This window comes from Lasiosphaeria miniovina (assembly GCF_030549165.1).
Source record: "Lasiosphaeria miniovina strain SMH2392-1A chromosome Unknown B0T26scaffold_1, whole genome shotgun sequence".
Classification (NCBI taxonomy): domain Eukaryota; kingdom Fungi; phylum Ascomycota; class Sordariomycetes; order Sordariales; family Lasiosphaeriaceae; genus Lasiosphaeria; species Lasiosphaeria miniovina.
In genome coordinates this window covers 6,451,143-6,471,570 of record NW_026848220.1, presented here as the reverse complement: position 1 = coordinate 6,471,570, position 20,428 = coordinate 6,451,143, and the positions used below count along the sequence as shown (strand labels likewise).

At 59.5% G+C, this 20,428-nt stretch overlaps 6 protein-coding genes across 6 annotated transcripts; 2 read left to right on the top strand and 4 right to left on the bottom strand.

Annotated features, from left to right (window-relative positions):
- Positions 1-3,391: 3,391 nt before the first annotated feature.
- B0T26DRAFT_671057 (zinc finger white collar 2 protein WC-2) lies at positions 3,392-5,057 on the top strand (the record flags this gene model as incomplete). The annotated part of the gene is made up of 3 exons (XM_060439274.1): positions 3,392-3,484; positions 3,646-4,870; positions 4,924-5,057. 3 exons carry the CDS (start codon positions 3,392-3,394, stop codon positions 5,055-5,057), a joined length of 1,452 nt encoding a protein of 483 aa, XP_060303698.1.
- Positions 5,058-6,685: 1,628 nt separating this feature from the next.
- Positions 6,686-7,927, top strand: B0T26DRAFT_671056 (uncharacterized protein; the record flags this gene model as incomplete). Its single annotated transcript, XM_060439273.1, has 3 exons — positions 6,686-6,743; positions 7,146-7,301; positions 7,548-7,927. The coding sequence occupies 3 exons, from the start codon at positions 6,686-6,688 to the stop codon at positions 7,925-7,927; spliced, it is 594 nt and encodes a 197-aa protein (XP_060303697.1).
- Positions 7,928-8,131: 204 nt separating this feature from the next.
- Positions 8,132-10,565, bottom strand: B0T26DRAFT_689722 (uncharacterized protein). The gene is made up of 5 exons (XM_060441053.1): positions 10,004-10,565; positions 8,651-9,925; positions 8,502-8,596; positions 8,361-8,441; positions 8,132-8,299 (listed from the first exon to the last, which is right to left on the bottom strand). Exons 1-5 carry the CDS (start codon positions 10,302-10,304, stop codon positions 8,207-8,209), a joined length of 1,845 nt encoding a protein of 614 aa, XP_060303696.1. The 5' UTR covers positions 10,305-10,565; the 3' UTR covers positions 8,132-8,206.
- A 2-nt stretch (positions 10,566-10,567) lies between these two features.
- Positions 10,568-13,433, bottom strand: B0T26DRAFT_689717 (uncharacterized protein). Its single transcript, XM_060441052.1, has 2 exons — positions 13,043-13,433; positions 10,568-12,872 (listed from the first exon to the last, which is right to left on the bottom strand). Exons 1-2 carry the CDS (start codon positions 13,156-13,158, stop codon positions 10,967-10,969), a joined length of 2,022 nt encoding a protein of 673 aa, XP_060303695.1. The 5' UTR covers positions 13,159-13,433; the 3' UTR covers positions 10,568-10,966.
- A 275-nt stretch (positions 13,434-13,708) lies between these two features.
- Positions 13,709-15,857, bottom strand: B0T26DRAFT_746676 (amidase signature domain-containing protein; the record flags this gene model as incomplete). Its single annotated transcript, XM_060444727.1, has 6 exons — positions 13,709-14,688; positions 14,737-14,857; positions 14,922-14,938; positions 14,997-15,498; positions 15,565-15,667; positions 15,727-15,857. 6 exons carry the CDS (start codon positions 15,855-15,857, stop codon positions 13,709-13,711), a joined length of 1,854 nt encoding a protein of 617 aa, XP_060303694.1.
- An 851-nt stretch (positions 15,858-16,708) lies between these two features.
- On the bottom strand, positions 16,709-19,480 carry B0T26DRAFT_671053 (uncharacterized protein; the record flags this gene model as incomplete). The annotated part of the gene is made up of 2 exons (XM_060439272.1): positions 16,709-19,016; positions 19,071-19,480. 2 exons carry the CDS (start codon positions 19,478-19,480, stop codon positions 16,709-16,711), a joined length of 2,718 nt encoding a protein of 905 aa, XP_060303693.1.
- Positions 19,481-20,428: the final 948 nt, after the last annotated feature.

Here is a 20,428-nt window from a genome sequence, read left to right as displayed (position 1 = left end):
CGTGGAACTGGCCGGTCTTCTGGTCTCTCTCCTTAATGGTCCGCTCCGTGGTCTTCTCGTACTGGTCCAGCGTCTCTCGGAGGACCTGGTCGGGCTCCGACATCTCTATGATGCGGCCTCGCAGCTCCTTGATAGCGTCCTTCTTGTAGTCGAGCTTCTCCGTCTTAGTCTGGAGCTCGTTCATGATTTTGAGGAAGCTGTTGGCCTGTTCGTGCTTGTCCTTGATCCTTACGGATTCCTCGTCCATCTCGCGGAGGAGCTCGTTGCACTTATCGCGCGACTCCTGGATCTCCCTCGTGAGCTGGCCCATGAGCCGGTAGACCTTGTCGGCCCTTTCCTTGTTGACCTTATCCTGGCCTTCTTGCAGCTTGAGCTCTCGGAGGTCTTCGCCCTTCTTCTTGCGGAGGAGTTTGAGATTGTCGATGACCTTTGTGTACTTGAGCGCTTCGAAGATCTCATCAAAGCGCTTCTTGAGGGTAGTGGGGTCGCTCATGGGCCACAGCGACTCGTCCTGGTGGCAGAAGATGACGGCGTCGAGAACAGCGGTCGAGACTCCGAGTTTCTCGGGAACCAGCTTGTCTAGCTCGCCGACCTTTGTGGATATGACATGGCGCTCGCCGTTGTTTCGCAACAACAGGCTACCCTCGAGAGACTTGAAGCTCCGCGTGGTCTTCTTGACCAGCAGCTGCATGTTCCTGGTCAAAACGAAGGACTCCCCGACAGTCGAACGGAACGAGACCTTGATCTGAGCGCGGATGTCTTTCTCGCCAACTAGCTATCAACGGCCTGCTGTGTCAGCCCCTCCTCGGATGGCGCAGGCGGGCAATAATTCACTCACATTGGGATCATGGACGAAGGCGGAACCCTTGCTGCTATTCGGCGGGAGCTCTCCCGCAGTCGCAAACTTTAGGCACTCGATGATGGTCTAGCAGCCGCTGTCAGCCCTTGCCTTGGTAGATGGGATGAAATAGGGCAGCTACCGTCTTTCCCGACCCATTGTAGCCAACGATCAGAGTCAGCGGGCTATTGAAGGCGATGGTCTCCTGGTGCTGTGGCCCAAAGGAGCGCACGCCCATAATCGAGAGCTTCTCGATCTTGGACATGGTGACGGCTTGGCGAGACGAGGCGCGGCGCGGCGTGGACTTGCTCGAACTTTCTGCCCGTCTGCAGATGGCTATCTGCCTCGGTTCGGCAATCGCAAGAGACGGCGGTGACGGGCAGTATTTTCGACAGGCATATGATGGTGTAGTGAGCCCATAGACGGGTTCTACGGCAGATCGTGAGCGTTTGATAGCGCGGCTTTCATCAGGGCCGACGCGCTGTCGTCGCGGTGCTTTCTAGTGAAGGCTTGGCTGCACGGGCAGAGTCACGTCCTCACGGGACCTGCTGGCAGGCAGGCAGGCAGTAGGCAGGGGCCCGGCTAGGGTGGGGCGAGCCTTTAATGGCACTCGCGAAGAACAGACCCTGGATTGCACCTTCCATAGTGACGGTATCATCGATTCATTATTCCATCAGAGGCGTACGCCAATCCAATCCCTGAATATTTGTGAACGGGCGCTCTTCAATGTGAAAGACCTCTTCTTTGCGGCTCGCCCTGAGGTTTTCTCCAGCGAGGTCCCGTACTAGGCTCCAGGATTCTATATTAGGGACCCTAAGAAGTTTCCGTCTCCCTCCAACAAATTCCCTCGCAAAGTCTTTTCCAGGCCGATTTGATCCGTACTTTCAATCCCAGGTATTTAATCCGTACCGCACCAGCAATCATGGAAGGGCTGTATGACCACGTGTAGCATCCAGCAAGTTGCGCGGCTTCTTCATGATCGGCTCCAGGGTCCTGAGGCCGTTATTACAAGCGCCCGTTGTGTGACGGAGCATCTTGCCGGGGTTGCTCCAAGGACCCTGACAGAGGTTCCAGGTTTCGACGCTATATAGGTCTGTGGAATGCGGCACATACATACGTAAAATATCTCAAACGCTGCCAGCTCGTGCAACCGGAACGAACTCGGGCATGGCAGGCGATGCGTGCCATTAGTGTGTGGCCTGCGGGCGCTACAGACTGGCTAGGCCAGTTCGCGAACTGCGCATGTCCCGTCAATATTGAGCCACCGTTAAGCAGCGGCCACCAAACAGATTGCACTAGGCACGGCCTGCCGGGTCTATCCTGTGGGGAAAGGCAAACGGCCGCGCTCTTCAATCAAACATCCCGCCGGGCGTCTCACAAACGCAGCTGCCCTTCTTGTGCATGAAGGCATGTACCGCGTGATGATGTCAGTTATAAGAGGTCCCCTGTCCCGTTGGCGGACCGCCCGGACACCCATCGGCTACTGGGACCGCCCCTCCCACAACCCAGAATGCGGGATTATGTAGACCCAAGGAGCCTGCCAGGCCGGTGTCAACGCTCAATCCAATGTTGGGGCGTGTCTTCCATCCTGTCCTGGGCTTGTGTGGTTCAGCCAACTGGCGTCTTCCAAGTTCCTGAAGTTGGTGATTATCGCGCCCCAACGCCAGCCTGTCTCTCATCTGGCTGGCTATTCGCTTCGGCTGCCGAGGACGGACGATTCGCCCTGGGCCAATCCACGAGCAGAGGTAGGTAGCTGCATCTACCAGCCTTCCATCATTCCCTCGAGTTACTCGGCAGCAGCGTCACCGCCTACTGCCCTCCAGGTTGGTAGGACCGGACACGGCAAACGTCTCGCGACCACCGTCTCAGCACCACCTCGACGGGAGTGTTGTGTGCCACTGCGACTGGCCGCTGACGTTGCAGAGGATTGCGGCCTCTGTCCCCTCCCCTCACTGAAGCGAGTCCAGACCACGGCACCAAGGCGGGCAGGCCAGGGTCAGACCAGTGTGAGTGGGGTAGCAGATTCCCATGCTGGAATTCAGGAATCCCATCTCTAAAAGGCCCCACGGCCGGGCACCACCCACTCACTGCATCGCCGCGGAGCAAAACCCGCCCAGGGCCCCCCACCACCTACTTCCCAACTTCCATGGATGTTATTAAGGTAACTGACACAGCAGTCGCCCGTCGCCGTACTTAACCGTGCCTTGTATTCTGTGCTGCGCTACGGACCGAGGGGGTCGCCTTGTCGTCGCCCGTGTCGTGCTGTCTCCCCGTATCTGTACCTACCTATCTTATTCTGTTTTCGCCCTCTCCTCGTCCTCGAGGGACCGGCAATGTGCAGCAGCACGCAGGAAGAAGCGCCGTTTCTGTTTCCTCGTGATCGCCTGCTTCTGTCGATGCGCTGCAGCGTCTCCAGCACGCCGCCCCCGTGCCAATCGCCACGACCGCCCAGCCTCACGCGAACGCCGCGAACGAATCCGCGGCAGGTCCAGGGCTGAACTGAGCTGCCTGATACCAATTCCGGTCGCTTTCGCAGCAAGCTGCCCTGCCAGCATGTCTCACGGGCCAGGTTCTCAGCAGCGCCAGCATGTGGCTAGCCTTTTTGGCTTTGGCGCCATGGGCGCCGCCGGCTCCGATCTGCCGCAGGTCAGTCCGCATCGCCGCACTGCCCTGGACCGTCCCATCTTCTATGCACTCTATTGCATTTGGCTCCCGTCGGTCGAGTGTCGACGTCTTTGTCTGCGAGCACTAAAATAGCCGTCTCCCTGCACCCCTGACACACGACTTGGCTGACAAGGAGGCGCAAGTCGTGCATGCAGATGACGGGCGACCCAAACGACATGATGTCGCTGCTAGACGGTTCCATGTTCCCCCATTTTGACCCAATGTCAATGAACCTCGACGTCAGCGACATGGCGTCGCAATCCTACGCCCCACCCGAGCCGCCCGCCTCCACCTCCGCCCATAGACTGGCCGCCGGCGGACGCGGCGAGCCGCCATTTTCCCCAGACGACACGGTGTCGGGTTCCGGGTCGCTGCACGCGGCGAACCTAGCTCCGGCGGGTGCCGCCTCGGGCCCCGGCGTCAACACGCTGACTGAGTTCACCAAGCGCCGCAACTGGCCTGCCAGGGTTGTCGAAGAGCTGCAGGACTTTCTGCAAATACTAGACCCCAATGGGCGCATCAAGCATGTCTCACCCAGCGTGGAGCGCTTGACCGGCTGGAAGGCCGCCGAGATCCACGACCGGTTCTTGAACGAGCTGATACACCCCGACGACGTGGGCGTCTTTACTGCCGAACTGAACGAGTCGATAGCGTCGGGCAGCCCACTGCGCCTCTTTTACAGGCTCAGGAAGAAGGATGACAGCTATGCCATCTTCGAGACTGTCGGCCACGCCCACATCGCCGCCGCCAAATTCGCACCCAACCCAAACAACCAATCGCCGTTTTGCCAGGCCGTCTTCATGATGGGCCGGCCATACCCGACCAAGAACGCGGGGCTCTTAGACTCGTTCTTGGAGCACAAGATCGAGAACGAGCGCCTGAAGCGGCGCATCGCCGAGCTCCGGAAAGAGGAGGCCGACGACGTCGACGAGTCGCAAAGGACGTGGCGCCAAAGCCAAGAGGGCCGCTCGGACCTGACACCCTCGGAGGATGCGTCGCACACGGTTGCGACGCCCTTCCACCACGCGGCTAGCCCAGACACGACGATGCTGCCGCCCGAAAGGCCGACCTCGCTCAACGTTGCTCTGACGCGCGAGAACCTCGAGGGCATCGCCGGCGGGCGGCCCGACTCGATCAGAGAGAAGATGGCCCGCTACGAAGGCGCATCGCACGTCGAGACGATCGAGAGGCTCACCGGCCTCCGGTATCAGGAGGGAGAGCGGAGCCGTGGGATCACGACGGGGAATACGAGCCCGACGCTGATCAGGGGCGACGCCGGCATTGCCATCCCGATGGACCGAGACCCGCGCACGGGGGAGAAGAAGAAGAAGCTCAAGGTTGCCGAGGAATACGTCTGCACGGATTGCGGTAGGTTTTGCGCGACTTTGGGCCCTACATGTTTGACTCTAACGGTGTTCCAGGCACGCTCGAATCACCTGAATGGCGGAAAGGGCCCAGCGGCCCCAAGACCCTCTGCAATGCCTGCGGTCTCCGCTGGGCCAAAAAGGAAAAGAGAAAGGGTAGCAGCAGCAACGCTCTCGACACTCTTAGCTAAAAGGGGAAGCCCCCTTGCTTCTTCCTGCCACAGATTATGCAGCACTTTTGTTTTCGAGTCGGTGGTTTTTGAAGACGCAGGCAGGAGGAACAGAGAACCTAGAGCAACATAGCCTTGTTGAAAATTTAATATCTAGAGCAGTGCGTTTGCGACTTATAGCGTTGCCCTCAGCATGTTTGGGAGATGAGATACCTTGGGTTTGGATTTCGAGGGCGTCGCACCGACCTGGTGTTTTTTGTGGAGTTCTTTTCTCTCTACTTAACATTAAAATATGTTGAGCCTCCGGGCTGGGACAGGCGCGTGTGCGTGTTGTGTACTAGGCGTATGCAATCGTGTTTTTTCCTGGCTGTTTCCGCTATACAACGGCTAGATAAATCCTTCTGTTTTTCCTACGTCTCGTGGCTGGTCTGCCTGTCGTCTCTCCACGGTCCAGAGCTGCCGAGCCTTGCCGTAAAGACGTCAGGGGGGGTTACATTCTTGTTTGGCAGCCTTTGACAGAGCGGTGGTGTGGTGGTACGGCCCCGTTTGGTGTTTGCTGACGGGGCATCGGGACTACGTAAGTCTGTCGGATGGGAGTTCCGTGCCCGGGTCGCTCTCGTCCTGCCCGCCCTGTCTGTTGCCCTGACAAGCAGATACTAGTCCGCATCTCCCAGTGAGGTATTCCTGGGCCCAGGTACTGTACATACAGACTAGCCTGTCGAACAGAGACGGCTCTTCCCAGACCAGAGAGAGCCGGTATCCCTTTGGTTGGACCTGACCTGTCCTGACCCCCTGGCACTCGTTCGTCATTGGTGCAACGACCCCTTTTTGTCATTCTCGCCCTCTGCAGCAGCCTGCGGCGATCGGGCCCGCGCGCGTGTGTGTGGAAGAGGAGCAGCAGATCAGCAGGTTCAGCGCCTGCAATTGGCCGGCAGACAAGAATACCAGCAGTGCTGTGCCTGGCTCTCTCCCCGAGTCTAATTCTAGTCTAGCATGTTGGTCTTGAAGGATGCTGCTGTTGCTGTTGCTGCTGCTGCTTCACTCTCATTTATTTTTGCCTTGTATACCGAGGTACATACCGTGGGTAATCTTGAGAGGCAAAGTGAGGGGAACGGGGCACGGGGATTGGGATGGGGGGAATGGGGGGTTTCAGACTTTCAGCTGCTGGCTGCAGGTTACGTGTGGTACCCCGCAGACGTCATGATTTGAGACGGAGGGTCCCGAGAGCTGAGGTTTACTTACGTATGTACGCACCTATGTCCCAAGAAGGGGGGAGGGGAAGGGGCGGGAAGCGTAGGTGGTTTGGTTTGGTTTGGTCAGGGAGGCCGCAAATACGAGCGGCAAGCTACCTACCCAAGCAAGCAAGCGGTGCAGTGAGCTGTTTTCTCTCCCTCGTTCGTTGGGCCATTCATTCCCCCCCCCCTCTCTCCCGCTAGGTACCTATTGCTGCCCTGCCGTGCCTTAACAGATGATTACTTCTTCTCCTCCTTCTCCTTCTCCTTCTCCTTATTGCAACTTCTTGCCTGTACCTATAGCCAGGAAACAGATTCTCGATCTGCGGCTCCCTGCCTTTCCACTGCCGTCTGGTGACCCGGGCCATTCTATTATCCAATTCACTTCAGCAGCACACTACCTGCTACCGCTCGGAAATGGACAGGTTCTTGGGCAAGGTGCTGGGCGGCAACGACAATGAGCGCCAGTCGACAGGTGAGAAAGGGTGCTGATGAGCAATGGCAAGGCAACGCAGCCGCTGCCGAGCTCGCCCCGTCCCGTCCCGTCCCGTCTCGTCATCCGCGTGTCCCCGCCCCGCGCTCCACGCCGCCGTAGGCCCGGCTTGGCTTTGTGTGCATGTCGAGCTAGGGTAGTAGTGGCCGTACTGTAGTACAGTTCCACCATGGTCACGTTGCGGGGAGGCATCCCTCCTTCTTCTCGTCTGTCGGTGGTTACATCAGACATCGTGGCCCCCAACTCCTTGCCTCCTGCCGCTGCCTCGTTGCCCATCTGACTGTGGGACACGGCAGCCCGAGTATCGGGGCGGCGAGGCGAGCCTACACAGGGCCAACATGCCAGGGAGAAACGGTCGGCTAACCCGCCTTGCCCACCACGTAGGCGGCCACTCGCGCGATGACGACGACGACGACTTCCGCGGCGCGGCCAGCCACGCCGCCGAGCACGCGCCTGAGGACTCGACCTTCTTCTCGGACATTCTGGGCCAGCTGGGCCAGCGCAAGCAGCAGATTGTCGAGGACGACATTGACGAGGAGGGTATGTCGGCCATCTTTTCTATCTATCCACCTCCCCCCCTTTCATGCCCTTTATTCCACCACAGAGCCGGCATCTATCCACCTCCCTCCACCCTTTCATGGCCCCCTTCATTCCAGCACAGAGCTGGCAAAGTAGCAACGGCCCCTTCCCCATCAAACACAAGAGAGAGAGTTCCACACGCCCATCTCACGACCTCCAAGACGGAGAGATACTAACCCCTTCCCTCGCTTACCAAAAAAAAAACAGACGCAGTGCGCAACCATCGCAACTTCTTCGACGACTCGGCCCCAACAAGCTCCGACAAGGCGACGTCGTCGGGCATGGGCAGCGCAGCAGCCATGCAAGCACTGAAAATGTTTTCGGGCGGCAGCGGCAGCGGCAGCGGCAGCAGTGGCAGTCAGAGCCAGTTCATCGGGCTGGCCATGGCGCAGGCGTCCAAGCTGTTCGATCAGCAGGCGTCGGCGGGCAACGTGTCGTCGGGCGCCGACAAGCAGTCGGTCGTGGCCAAGGCCGGCGAGATGGCCTTCAAGATGTACGTCAAGAGCCAGATGAGCGGCGGCGGCGGCGGGCCGGCCTCGGGAAGTAATCTGGGCGGTCTGCTGGGCATGGCTAGCAAGTACATGTAAATGTAGGGGATGGGAATGGGGTTGTGGTGTTGGTCTTGATGGCATGTTAGGGATCGGCCCGCGTTTGCTCTCACGCCATTTACCGTAGTTTTTAGGGGCTATATTGAGCGAGTAGCACAGACGGCCAATTGTGTGCGAGATACTCACCCTCCGGGATCCGCACCATGTCAACGCATGTGATGTGAACAGCCACTGGAATCCATCCTTTCACTTTTAATACAACCCTTCTTATTTTTGATAGTTGTAAATTTCTTTTATACACAAGAAAGACAGCGTCCTTCACCACTCGGCCACCTCACCGGCCTTGGGCTTCTGTATGCGGATCACCTTGTCGCAGTTGAGCAGGCACAGGGGGTCGAAGGCGGCCTTAATCTGCAGCGCCGAGGCGAGTTAGTGGCACGGCCTATACTGTCTTGGGGGGGGGAGGACGTACCCTCCTCATGGCATCCACCGTCGTCACGCCCAGCTCGTGGGGCAGGTAGTCTCTCTTGACGAGACCGACGCCGTGTTCGCCCTGGGTGACAGGGAGGTGGGTCAGCAGGAGACGATAAAGAAATGACAAGAGGGGCCGTACCGTAACCGTGCCCTCCATGGCCACCGCCTGCTTGATCATGCGGTGGACCACGTCCTCGGCCAGCTTCCGCTCGGAATCGTTGTACAGCACAATCACTGCGGCCGGTTAGCTGGTGCCCCGACACACAAAAGGGGGAGGGGGCGGCGTACTGTGGAAGTTGCCGTCGCCGACGTGCCCCACAATGGACCCCGTCAGGCCCGACTGCTTGAGGTCGCGCTTCGCCTCCTCGATGATGTCGGGCAGGCGGCTCATGGGCACGGCCACGTCGGTGGTCCAGACGTGGTCGCCGGGGCGGCGGGCGGCTATGGCGCTCCAGAGGCACTCCTTACGGGCACTCCACAGCTCGTCGCGCTCCTGCTCGCTGCGGGCAAAGTCGAACGTCTTGTTGCCCATGGCCTTTGCGACGTCGCGCACGATGGCAACCTGCTCCTGCACGCCGCGCTCGGTGCCGCCGAACTTGAAGAAGATGGTCGGGGCCTCGGCCCACCGGCGCGACGTGGTGCCGGCCTGGTTGATGAAGCGCATCTGCTGGTCGTCGAGCAGCTCGACGGCGGCCACGGGCACGCCGTTCTTGACGACGCGCGCGACGCACTCGGCGGCGTCGCGGATGGATGCGAAGCTGGCAACGGCGACCGACGTGGAGGCGGGCTTGACCGTCAGCTTGAGCGTGGCCTCGGTGACGAGGCCTAGGGTGCCCTCGGAGCCGATGAAGAGCTTGGTCAGGTCGTAGCCGGCGCTGCTCTTGCGCGGGCGCTGGCGCGTCTTGATGACGGTGCCGTCGGCGAGCACCACGGTCAGCGACAGCACCCACTCGCGCATGGTGCCGTAGCGGTAGGCGTTGGTGCCGCTACACCCGGTGCCAATCATCCCGCCGATCATGGCGCCCGGGCCCGGGTCGGGTGGGAAGAAGAGGTTGTGGGTGGCCAGCTCCTCGTTGAGCTCTTCCCAGCCGACGGCCGGCTGCACCACCACGTCGAGGTCGTCCTTGTGCAGCTGCAGGATCTTGTTCATGCGGCCAAAGTCGAGCGAGATGCCGCCGCGCGTCGGCGCGAACTGGCCCTCGAGCGACGTGCCGCCGCTGTAGCCCACCACGGGGATGCGCCGCGCGTGGCACACCTTCATGACGGCCGCTACCTCAGCCGTCGACCCGGGGTACACGACGCAGAAGGGCTTGTTGTCGTCCGGCGCGCTCGTGTGCGACGACCACTCGGACGTCGAGTGCACCAGCACGTCCGACTCGGTCGTGCTGACGTTCTCCTTGCCCACGATGTCGACAAAGTCGGCCCACGCCGCCTGAAGCTCGGCCTTGCCCGTCTTGTGCGTCGGCGCGCGCGTCGCGGCGAGCGGCAGCGTCGATGCCGGGTCGGCGTCGCGCGGTGTCATGGTGCCGAGGACGTAACAGATGGTGCCGACAAAGAGGATGGCTGCGGGCCCAAAGTCAGCACGGTTGTCTGTCAGGGTCGGGTCACATATCGCGGCGGAAACAGGGCCTCAGCTCATACAGAATGTCATGGCCAGGTTCCGGCCCTTGCCCTTCTGCTCCTGCATCCTGACGAGGCGGGCGCGGTCAGCCTTCTCGCGCTCCAGGCGCTGCCCGATGCTCTGCACCATCTGGCCCTGGAACGAAGCGCCGCTGCTCCTCGGGGGCTCCTTGCCGGTCGACAGGTGGCGCGCTGCTGCTGCTGCTGCTGCTGCTCTGGGTGCCGCGCTACTCGGGCTGCGGAGGGCAACACATGGACACGGCGATGTTAAGCCTCGGCGCAGGCCCAAGCTCCTGGGCGCCTTGCCCGCAAGCCGCGACATGGCTCGGGACTGGGACTAGATCTGCTCAATTGGCGGTGCAGATTACAGTGTTGTGTTTACAGCTTCGTGTGCGTGCGTGCCTGTGCGTGCCTGTGCATCGACTATCGCTCGCCGTGGTGTTTCGGCGCTGGTTGCTTTTATAGTTCGAGGCCAATGGGAGGTCGGAAGAGGCCGAGCGAGCACGAAGCTTCTGCTCTGACCCCACATTTTAGGCACCCAAGCTCCCTGAGCTCCAAATTCCACTGCTGGATTCCTTCCCCGCGAGCACACCATGAACCCCAAAAATACGTCACGATAATTCACGGTGATGAATAGCTCCGCAGTATCAGTATCATGGACATTGTGATTTGTTAAAGAACAAGCGTCAATTGTTTGGTGTAGCTGCCTACGTGTGTAGCTAAACCGAGACGCTAAAACTACACTAGCCCCTGTAACCTATTAACCCATATTGCAGCGCTCCCGCCATTCATGTCACGACATCGACACTGTCCCCGAGAATCGGATAAGAAGCCGAGTCCGGCAAGTCGCGAGACAGGAACGAGGCTAGCTCTGCACCCTATTGTCTAGCCTATGCGGCCGCTCTAATGCCATGACGGCCAGTTATTCGTACTGTACATTGTCCCCAACACCAAGCCCAACCAAGCAGACCAAAAGATAGCACCTCACCAGTGCCCCTGCTCTCCTGACATCAGCTGCACGCTAAACGTTGGGGCGCACACGCCCTGGACGTGCTGGAAATAGGCATCGAGCTCGCCGTCGTCGTTGACGGGCAGCGGCAGGTCGACGCCCTTGCCATCCTTGATGATGCCCTGGATGCCGGCGCAAACCGCCCCCGGGTACTTCTCGAGCGCCCTCCCACGCAGCTCGTCAATGGTCCGCGTGTCGAGCGCCGAGATCCAGATGCTCCCCGTCACGACGTGCACCGCCGACGCCGGATGCAGTCGGAAGTAGACGGCAATGGCGGCTGACTGCTGGGGAGCGGCCGGCTGGTGGGCTTGGTACCCCCCATGCCCGTACTGCTCCTGCTCCAAGAACGGGTCGATGTTCGTCTCGGCCGAGAGCAACAGGGCGGCCTCGTGCATCGATGCCAGATCGGGGTCTGGCTGGGGATGCGCTGCGGCATGCTGCGGCGGGGGCGCTGGGTCGGCATCTGGCGGAAGAAGGCGAGGCTCGGTGTGCAACGAGGTCGCCGCCCCGGCAGCGCGCCGAGACCGCTGCGGCGATAGTGTGGCCGCTGGCATGGTCTGCCGCGTGTCTGCCGCCGCAGCGGGCCGTGATGGCCCCGCAGTTCGCCCGCCACGACCGCGGGGCCGGCCCCTGGCCGCGCCGGCATTTCCCGCCCGGGCCGGCTCTGCCTGCGGTTCTGGGGGCGGGGCTCGCGCCTTCTTCTCCCGTTGGTTCAAGTCGAAGCGGTAGCGCCGCAAAGCATCGCGAGCCAAAAGGTCCAAGGCTCGCTTCTTGGTGGGGTAGTCCAGGTCTGTCTCGGGAGACAGAGTGAGCAGGTGCTCCCACAGCTTGGAGCTGGTGAGCCACCTGGTTTTGATGTCCTCCCAGTACTCGAGCCCTTCCTCGTACTTGGTCGTAAAGTTTTCCCGGGCCAGCATCCTGTAGAGCGACGAGCGGAACTCTCGGCCGACCTCGGGGTTCATGCCGAGAATCGTCTTGGCCTGGGCGATGGACATGGCCTTGGACAGGGTCCGGATCCGCTTGGTCACGTCGTTCGCAATAACATCAATGGCCAGCCGCTTCTGCTCCATGTTGTCGGGGTCCCACATGACGGACCGCAGCGGAATCGACTCGCGCACCAGCTGGTCCTTGAGCGCCTCCCACTTTTCCGGGCCGGCGACCGTCTTCTTGGCAACGCCGGCGGCCTCGCAGAGAGCTTGGAAGCTGTTGCGTATCTCCCGGTACGCATTCTCGTCGATCTGCAGGATCACCTTGCACTCGCTGAGCGACGTCTCGGAGGGGAAGCGCGGCGGGCCCGGGTCGGCCGGCATGCCGGCCCAGCCCTTGGAACGGCGCCGCCGCTTCTTGGTAGCCCAGTCCTCTATCGACTTGGCTTCGAGCGCGCGCTTCCTCGCCTCCCTCCGGGCCTGCTGTGCGGCATGGTCGACGGGCCGGGCAGGGGCAGTCCGAGACTGCTGGAGGCCGCGGGAAATGGTGTCATTGTCACCGGAACCGCTCTCCTCTTCTGGCGACCCCGATGACCCCGAGTCGGACTCGGACTCAGACTCGTCCGACTCGTCGCCGCTGCCGGACGCGTCAGTCTCGGCCCTCCGGCGCTTCGTCCCCGCCTTGGCTTTAGAGGGAACACCGTTGGTGAAGGTGATTGGGTTGGCCAGACCGCCGAGGTCGCGCAGGTAGAATCCAAACTTGGTGCGCATGCGCATCAAAGTGTTGTCTTTGATGTTGACGCCTTCGGCGTGGAGAGCGGACAGCATATCCTTCTGGTTGAGGTTGCTCTCCCAGAGCTCGCGCACACGGTCCACCAGGTGCGCATACTTGTATGCCTGGGAGGGCTTCTCGGGGAAGCCCCACCTTCTCAATTGAAGCTGGAAGGCGCGGCGACTAGCGGCGAAGGCATGGCGACGTTAGGCTTGTCCAAGAATTTGGTCATGCAAATGGAAATGCAGTGCAGCAGTGCATTGGTTGGGAATACGGCGAGGCAGAAGTGGGAACGCAGAAGCGTGTCACTAACGAGAGAGAGAGAGAGAGAGAGTACGGAGACGGACACTCACCAGGGCGTAAAATTATGCCGCAGCCGCATAAGCTCGACCAAGTCATCCAGCGACCTGTTCTCGACGATATAGAGCTGATGGCATGCCTGCTTGTGTGCTTCCCAGTCGTATCCCATGATACCGGCTGCACTCGCGTGCGTCGTGTGCTGCACTGCACCTACTGTGGTTGCTTTGTGACGTGTTGGGTTTGCGATGGGCGGCCGTAGAATTGCGCGGTGCGTTTGCAACGCCCGTGCTCATTCGGATTACCGTAGCTTGTGCAGAAAGGAAGTAGTACCAAACGCACAGTCTTCGCACTGTTCATTCTAGGTACGGGGAGCCAGTACGTATTCTATACTGTCTTTTAAGTTCTCGGGATCCGCGGAATGGGACGCACGCAGATTCAGAAGGAACAAGAACACGACGAGATATTGGACGACCACGCTAAAAGTACATAAGTAGCAAGTTGTATCTCTTCTTTCTCACATTATGTCCTCGCTCGCTATACTCCGCGCCAATCCAAACCCTACTACACGCATCTCGACCATCTTCTCTACACTCCAAATAAAATATACATACCCCGCACTGTAGATATGTACAGTACACCACAGCTCGCTCATCGCACCACCCGGCAGCCAGTCACCCACTGCCTTGTAAGTCGGCCACTATATTAAACACGCCCTCACCTCACTCCGTCTCCGTCCCAGCTGCCTCGCCCTTGGGCGCTGCCTTGCCGGCCCGGGCCGTGCTCAAGACATCAGCCCACTGCGCCGGCCGCTGCCTTCCGCCGGGGTACGACTTGTCGAGGTACGCTTCGACATCGCGCGCAAAGGCGAGAAGCTGCTCCTCGGCGCCCCACTCGCCCGTCGCCATGAGGCCGATGGGGAGGTTGCCCTCACCCTGCGCCGGCTTGACGTAGCCGGCTGGGCACGTGACGGCCGGGCAGCCCGTGGCGTTGGCCAGCCACACGTACATGATGTTGCGGATCGACTTGTTGCCGTCGTTGAGCCCGTACTTGAGGTCGCGGGGATCGATCGGCCAGCCCGCCATCGGCGTCGTCGGCGTCACGATGAGCAAGCCTGGGTACTTGTCGAACAAAAAGGCCACGTGCTGCATCACCACGTGCCGCATCTGGCTGTAGCTGATGTAGTCGCCCGCCGTTGTCTGTGCGCCCACTCCCGCTGTGATGCGATTGGCGTAGTTGAGATACTGCAGCCAGTTGGACGCCTGGCCCGCGCGCTCCTTGGCGTCCTCGGCCGCCTCGGTCAGGCACGCGCCCCCGTGCGCGATCTCGTTCTCGCGGATGTAGGGCAGCTGGATGTCGACCAGCTCGTAGCCCAGGCCCGCCGACGTCAGGTGCTTCACCGCTTGGTCGAACGCGTGGAGCACGTCCGGGTCGGACTGCTCCAGCCACGGCCGGCAGATGCCCAGGTACTTCTTGCCCCCGTTGGCCGTCGCCGAGGGTGGCGTCGACAGCCCGAACTGGCTGCGCACAGGGTCTTCTGGGTCTGGCTGCGCCATGATGCGGTACGCGATCGTCAGGTCGGCCACCGTCGAGCTGGCCGGTCCGATGACGCTCACTGCCGACTGCCGGATGCAGGTCCGGTTGTAGGTGGGCTTGAGCCCGTACACGCCGCAAAAGGCCGGAGGGATGCGGATGCTGCCACCTGTATATGCCGTTAGAGCTGTTTCCAGTAACGCTTCCATTTACTTACCCGCGTCAGTTCCAATGGCGATGGGCACAATGCCGCCACTCACCGCAGATGCTCCCCCCGACGATGACCCGCCGGGGTAGTACGACGGATTGGCCCAGTTTGTGGCCGTCCCCGTCGTTACCTAGATCGGAATTGCTTTATTAGCCATCGCCGCAGTGGCGGCTTTGCAAGTCTGGCCTGCTTACATTCAGCCCCGTGGTGTCTAGCATCTACTCGTCAGCACAAGCTTCACGTCGGGATACCAAGCAGGAGCAACATACCCATGCCCGCCTCGTGCTGGTTCATCTTGCCCATCATGATGCCGCCGGCCTCCTGCAGCTTCAGCGCCGGCCAGCAAGTCTCGGTGGCCGGCGTGTTGAAGTACGGCAGAGACTTGTCGATCCTCAAGGCCATGGTCGACACGAAGCCTCTAACGTCGCAGTCGTCCTTGACGCCAAAGGGCACGCCGTCGAGGAGGCCCAGAGGCGCGCCGGCTGCCCACCGCTCCGCCGACGCCTTGGCCGCGGCGAGCACCTCGTCGACATTGGTCTGCAGCCACGCCACGGCGTACTTTGACTGCGGCTCGATGTCGCGCCGGATCAGCGGCAGCAGCGTCTCGGCCACCTGCAGCGGTGTCGCCGCCCCCGACCGGTAGAGCTCGTGGTAGTCGGCGACTGAGTGGAAGCGGCCGACGAGATCCGCTGGCTGCGGCGTCCCCAGCTCCGGGCCTAGCTCGAGCATGGTCTGAGCGGAGGGACCCTCTCCTAGGGGGATGACATTGGGCTTGTTGGGCGTGTCAGGACGTGACGTTTATTTCCGTAGTTTCTCGTGAATATGTAAACGACTCACCTGTGCCCTCCGCAGCGCCTTGCCAATGCCTGGGAGGTACTTTGGCTGGTCGAACTTTGCATTTCTCCAGAAATAGCGGAGGAGAAAGTCGGAACGTGAAATGCTGCACACGACGTGAGTTTTTTTGGGCCGAAGCCGCCAGGACGGGAGCAGTGCACAGACATGTTTGAGGCAATGGCGAGCGGCAGCCCCCGGAGCGCCGGGTTGTGGTTCTCCTCGGGCGTGTAGACCAAGGCCGCAGCCGGCGCCTCCTTGGCGCCGGGGTGGTTGACGAATCGCCGCGTTGCCGACATGTTTGGCGGATGCAGCGTGACGGCCGCGTGCGATGGGGACGCGATGCCGATGTTTTTCGGTCTCGTCAAAGATTTCCCCTAGTAACCGGCGTGGCTCCCAGTTCAGCTGCGCCGTGCGTGCGTGGCTAGCCTGTTTGGCTGACTGCTGTCGGAGTTCCGCGGACGTATTCCCGGTCTCCGCGTGTTGATTCGCGTTAGTGTGTCGCTGCGAATGCGCAGCCCACAAGAAGCAAGGCAAGTATGTAGCTATTCGCAACTTCGGGATTACGGTCCGAGGCTGACCAAGTCAAGTTGGGCATTGATCACCCATTGTTCTCGCCCGGTGGCTGCTGACGGATGACGGCCGCCCCGCCTTTCCATCGCCAACGGCCCCAGCAGAAATTAGTTCTTCCTTCAGTGTCACACAAATACCCCGTAGACTCGACTTGAAATCGAGCCATGTTACTATTACTACTGAAGCATAGCAGCTCAAAGTTCTTTGCCTCTGCTGTTAGTTTCAAATAGAAGAGGACCAACGAGATTATTCAGAGGTGCAGAACATCACCCACTTTCCATCAATCAGTCGGTACAGAGACGGATACCTCGGATTCGGTCTGTTGCCTGGTTTGGGGGCTGTTTGAACAGGTTAAGGACGGGTACTTTATACTACTTCGGGCCATCCCATGTGCAAGAAACCATATACCATGAACCAGACAGGTCACTCGGTTCCGAAGGTAGTCAGACCAGCTCCGCCAGGCCTAAATGATAATACAGCAGATCTGATGATACAATAAGATGAAAAAACAGCACTACGCAGCTTGGGTATCGTTGTCTCATACAGCTCCCCTTGATCCAATTTCATCCCAACGCGCTCACACATCGCAAAGCCGCCGGCCTCGTTTGCTCTCTGGCGGGTACTCGGGCTCTTCCAGCGGGCGCTTCTGCTTGGCATGACCAGATTTAGAGAGCATCATCAGTTCAATGACATGCCCGGGAAGGTACTTCTCGACCCAGTCCTTCTCGATAGGGTATCCGTAACCGACCATCAACTTGACGAGCTCCACGACGCCGTCTCGCTTTGTACCGATCCCAATTTTCGCCACCACCTCCCCAAAGACGGAGAAGAAGGACTGTTCCATGTCGTAGTCTGAGCTCTCGCCATACTTGATGATGGACGCAACGTTGTCGGCGTAGATCTTTCCAGAGATGGGTCCGGGCTTGACGGCCTGGCGGAAAATCTCGGTGAGCTGTGACGGACGCAGCGGCTGACCACTTGCATAATAGTCGAATTGAGACTGAACGAAGCCCGAGAGACCGTTCTGACATGCCGATGCAAGCACTTCCTCTCGCATGCCCGTCGACGCCAGGCTCTCTACGGCGTTGGCAGCATCGATAACCTTCTCCAGGATCTCGTAGATCAAGCCAATAGGAGCCCCATCGCAGATAGCATTTCTGGCAAAGTGGCAGAGCTCATCAAGACAGTCAGTTGTCGGCGGGAAAGTATTCTCGGGGGCACGCTTGAACTGCAATACCACGGCCTGGCAAAGGCCAATCCAGGTCTGGCGGCGCTCTTCGCTTAGCAGATTGGTGATGCCTTGGACGTTCTCGGATACGAGAAAGTCACGGACAGTCCGGTGGAGGAAGTCGACCCTGTCGTTCTGAAATGAGCCGTAGCCGTTTCGCTGACCAAAGGTCCCAACTTCGAGCAAGCCCTTGCACCAGGCATCGAAGCGTCGCCGCATCGTGTCTTGCCGCTGCTTGATTTCGGGCCCGCCGCAAGGGCGCCGAATCTCTCGGTCGACAATCTCGGGGTCGTCTTCGATGTCGTTGAGAAAACTGTACATCACCATTGGCAGAGGATAGTCGACGGACGTGGCGACTTGGAATGCCCTGGCCGTCTGTATGCGGTAGAACTTGGGCACGGAGCTGAGCATGTGTTGGAAGAATGCTTCGAGCGTCTCGGGAAAGCCGTCGAGGCGTCTGCGCATGGTCTTCATGGTGTCGTTGTACGTCAAGCCCTCGAGAAGATCACGGACGACGAGAAACACCCAGAGAAACACCCCCTGCGCCCGCCTGACAACCTCGTCGACGAGCTGGCGGTAGCCCGGGTCGAACTGGCTGAGCTTCCGGTACTGGTCGTGCTCGTTAAACTTGTCCGAGGCATAGCGACGGACGTCCTCCCTCGTCAAGTCCTCGAGCTTCAGCACTTGGTCTGGTGCTCCACCGAATGCATCGACAAAGACGGTCCAGGGACGGCTCGAGACGCAGAACTTGATACCTAGCCATGCTGATAGTTCCCGCAGCGTCTTAATCAAGTCCCGGTGATCATACGTGTCGTCTACCTGGTACTCGTCGAGGCCGTCAATGATGAAGCAGAAGCTCTTGGACCTATCGAGCGTCACTAAGCATTTTAACAACGATCCCAGCTGGCCAGTAGTCCAATTCACATCAAGAGTGCTTAGCAGCACCTCCGTGTCGAGGAACGTCTGTGATTTCGCCCAGAAGTGGTGGCCAAGTTCGGGACACTGGCGGAGGATCTCGAACAACAATGATCGTAGCAGCCCTTCCTGTGACTTCTGCAGCCTGGTCCCCGAATTCCAGAAGTAGAACTTTGCCAAGACGAGCTTCCTAGGCTTTGCCCACTCTTGCAGGAATCGAATGGTAAGGGGGTGGTTCCCGAGGAACTTTAGGAGTGTCGACTTTCCCGAGCCGGCCTTGCCCCGAATCCAGAAAATCCCCCCTTGCTTTCTGAGCCAATCAGAAAACCCAAGACGCCCCAGTCCATCAGGGTGGCCATCCTGGAATATCCACTGGAACGTTGTGGCATGTGCTGGAAGGACCTTGTCGTGGCGGGACGTGAAGTCATCAAAGTGCAGTCGCTGCAAGACGGTATGATACCTGTCCAGATCGGTGAGCTGTTTTTGAACGGCCGAGACCTTACCAAGGAAGGCGGGAATCCGCTCCGGGTCGCTAAGCTTGAGATTCTCCAGCGCTTCCGTGACGGCCGTTGAGGAAGCTAGCGCGCTTCCGTTTGCTGGCAACGCGTTGGAAGCAAGGGATTGCACCGCCGCCAGAATATCATGCCGAAGCCTCTCCAGTTCTGACGTCCTCTTCAAGTCCAGTCTTTCGCAAATCATCTCTACACCCTCTATCCTCATTGAAATATCCCTGAGCTGGTTACTGTAGCGAGCGTCAGTGGGATGCTAAGACGCAAGAGTCAGCAGGTTTGCCTACCCAACTTGTGATTGCAGGTGTAGGAGGATCTGCATTTGCAGTCTTGACAGGTTAGTCGTCAGGGACTCGATCTGGTCGGCTTTGTAGACCTGCTTTGCGGCAACCAGGAAGCTCTTCCATCGCGTCTTCTTGGTCCTGACCCGCAAAGCCTCCAGCACGTCGAGAAGCTGCTGGGCGGCCCTCTTGGCTGTCAGGGACAGCTCCTTAAGGTCCTCGCCACATTCGGGGGCAATGACAACAGCGTCAGTCAGGCGTCCTAATGCACTGGCCACGTCGTTCAGGACGACGACGTTGTCGCTGGTACCCGTCGCCGACCGGTAAATGGAATGCGTGTTTCCCACAAGCTTGCTCGCGAAGCTGACCAGCTGGATCACGTTGCTGGCGACGCCCAGCGCTGTCAATCCGTCCATGGCTGGATCGAGAGGGCAGTATGGAGGTTGCGGGAGCTGTGAGACGTTGATTGCGAGAGAATTACCGATATTTCAGCAGCTTGAAGTTTCAGGCGCCTCTAGCGCTCAGCCTGACTAGAAGCCTGCCCGCCAGTTGCGCCTTGAGATGGTGGAGGGAGGCTGCGTGAGAACACTGCCACTTTTGCCAGCGGCCTAATCGACCCAATCACCACCGCAGTCTGGCGGCAGTTGCAGACGCCACCGTTCCAGGTCTGAAAGCCGTGGGTACATACATTTCTGCTTAATTGCGTGAACTGTGTTTGGTGCTTGCACGTTGTTAGGTCGAAGAGAAGAGAACCGGGGTTTTTTGGCGAAGGCAGAATATTGCATGTTAGTTTCTAGTAACGGTAAGCATGTGGAGTACGAAGACTGCATTCGCAGATGGTGCCTAGTTGTATCCACTGTAGGAATTCATTCTTATCTCTGTACCAAGAAGGAACCATGAACACTTCCGTGATCGAAAAGTCAGATCGGGGCAGCGCCTTCCCAGCCTGGAAACACCTTGCACCTTCCAGTTCCCACGCTCACAACCGCTCCTTCCTGCAGGTTAGCACAAGACAGCACTTCACACCACTGATTACCGGAAGACGGCTCTTCACACGAGACACAAGTCAGGGCAGAGTCATCTCATAGCATTGCTAAGTAGGATCTCGCCGTGGCGAAAGACGGCGACGGAGAGAGTGACAGAAAGAAAGAAGCCAAAAAAAGGGCCTGACACGTGGGTATTGCCTCCTCTCCATGCTCATCCTATCCAGAGCCCGAGCCGAAAACAAGAGCGGAAAAAGCAAACCCAAGGCGAACCAAAAAGAAATAACCCAAAACCGGAACGCCATGCTTTCCTTCAAAATAGAGAGAGAGAGCGCGGCAGCAAAATCCGCCGCGGGAGAAGAAAATCAATCTCCTGTAAAA

Coding starts and splice junctions, on each gene's coding strand:
- B0T26DRAFT_689722 (XM_060441053.1), bottom strand. CDS start 10,304: ATGTCGCGGCTTGCGGGCAAGGCGCCCAGGAGCTTGGGCCTGCGCCGA. Junction 9,926..10,003: donor GAACCTGGCCATGACATTCT/GTATGAGCTGAG, acceptor TTGGGCCCGCAG/CCATCCTCTTTGTCGGCACC. Junction 8,597..8,650: donor CGGCGACGGCAACTTCCACA/GTACGCCGCCCC, acceptor AACCGGCCGCAG/TGATTGTGCTGTACAACGAT.
- B0T26DRAFT_689717 (XM_060441052.1), bottom strand. CDS start 13,158: ATGGGATACGACTGGGAAGCACACAAGCAGGCATGCCATCAGCTCTAT. Junction 12,873..13,042: donor CGGCATAATTTTACGCCCTG/GTGAGTGTCCGT, acceptor CTTCGCCGCTAG/TCGCCGCGCCTTCCAGCTTC.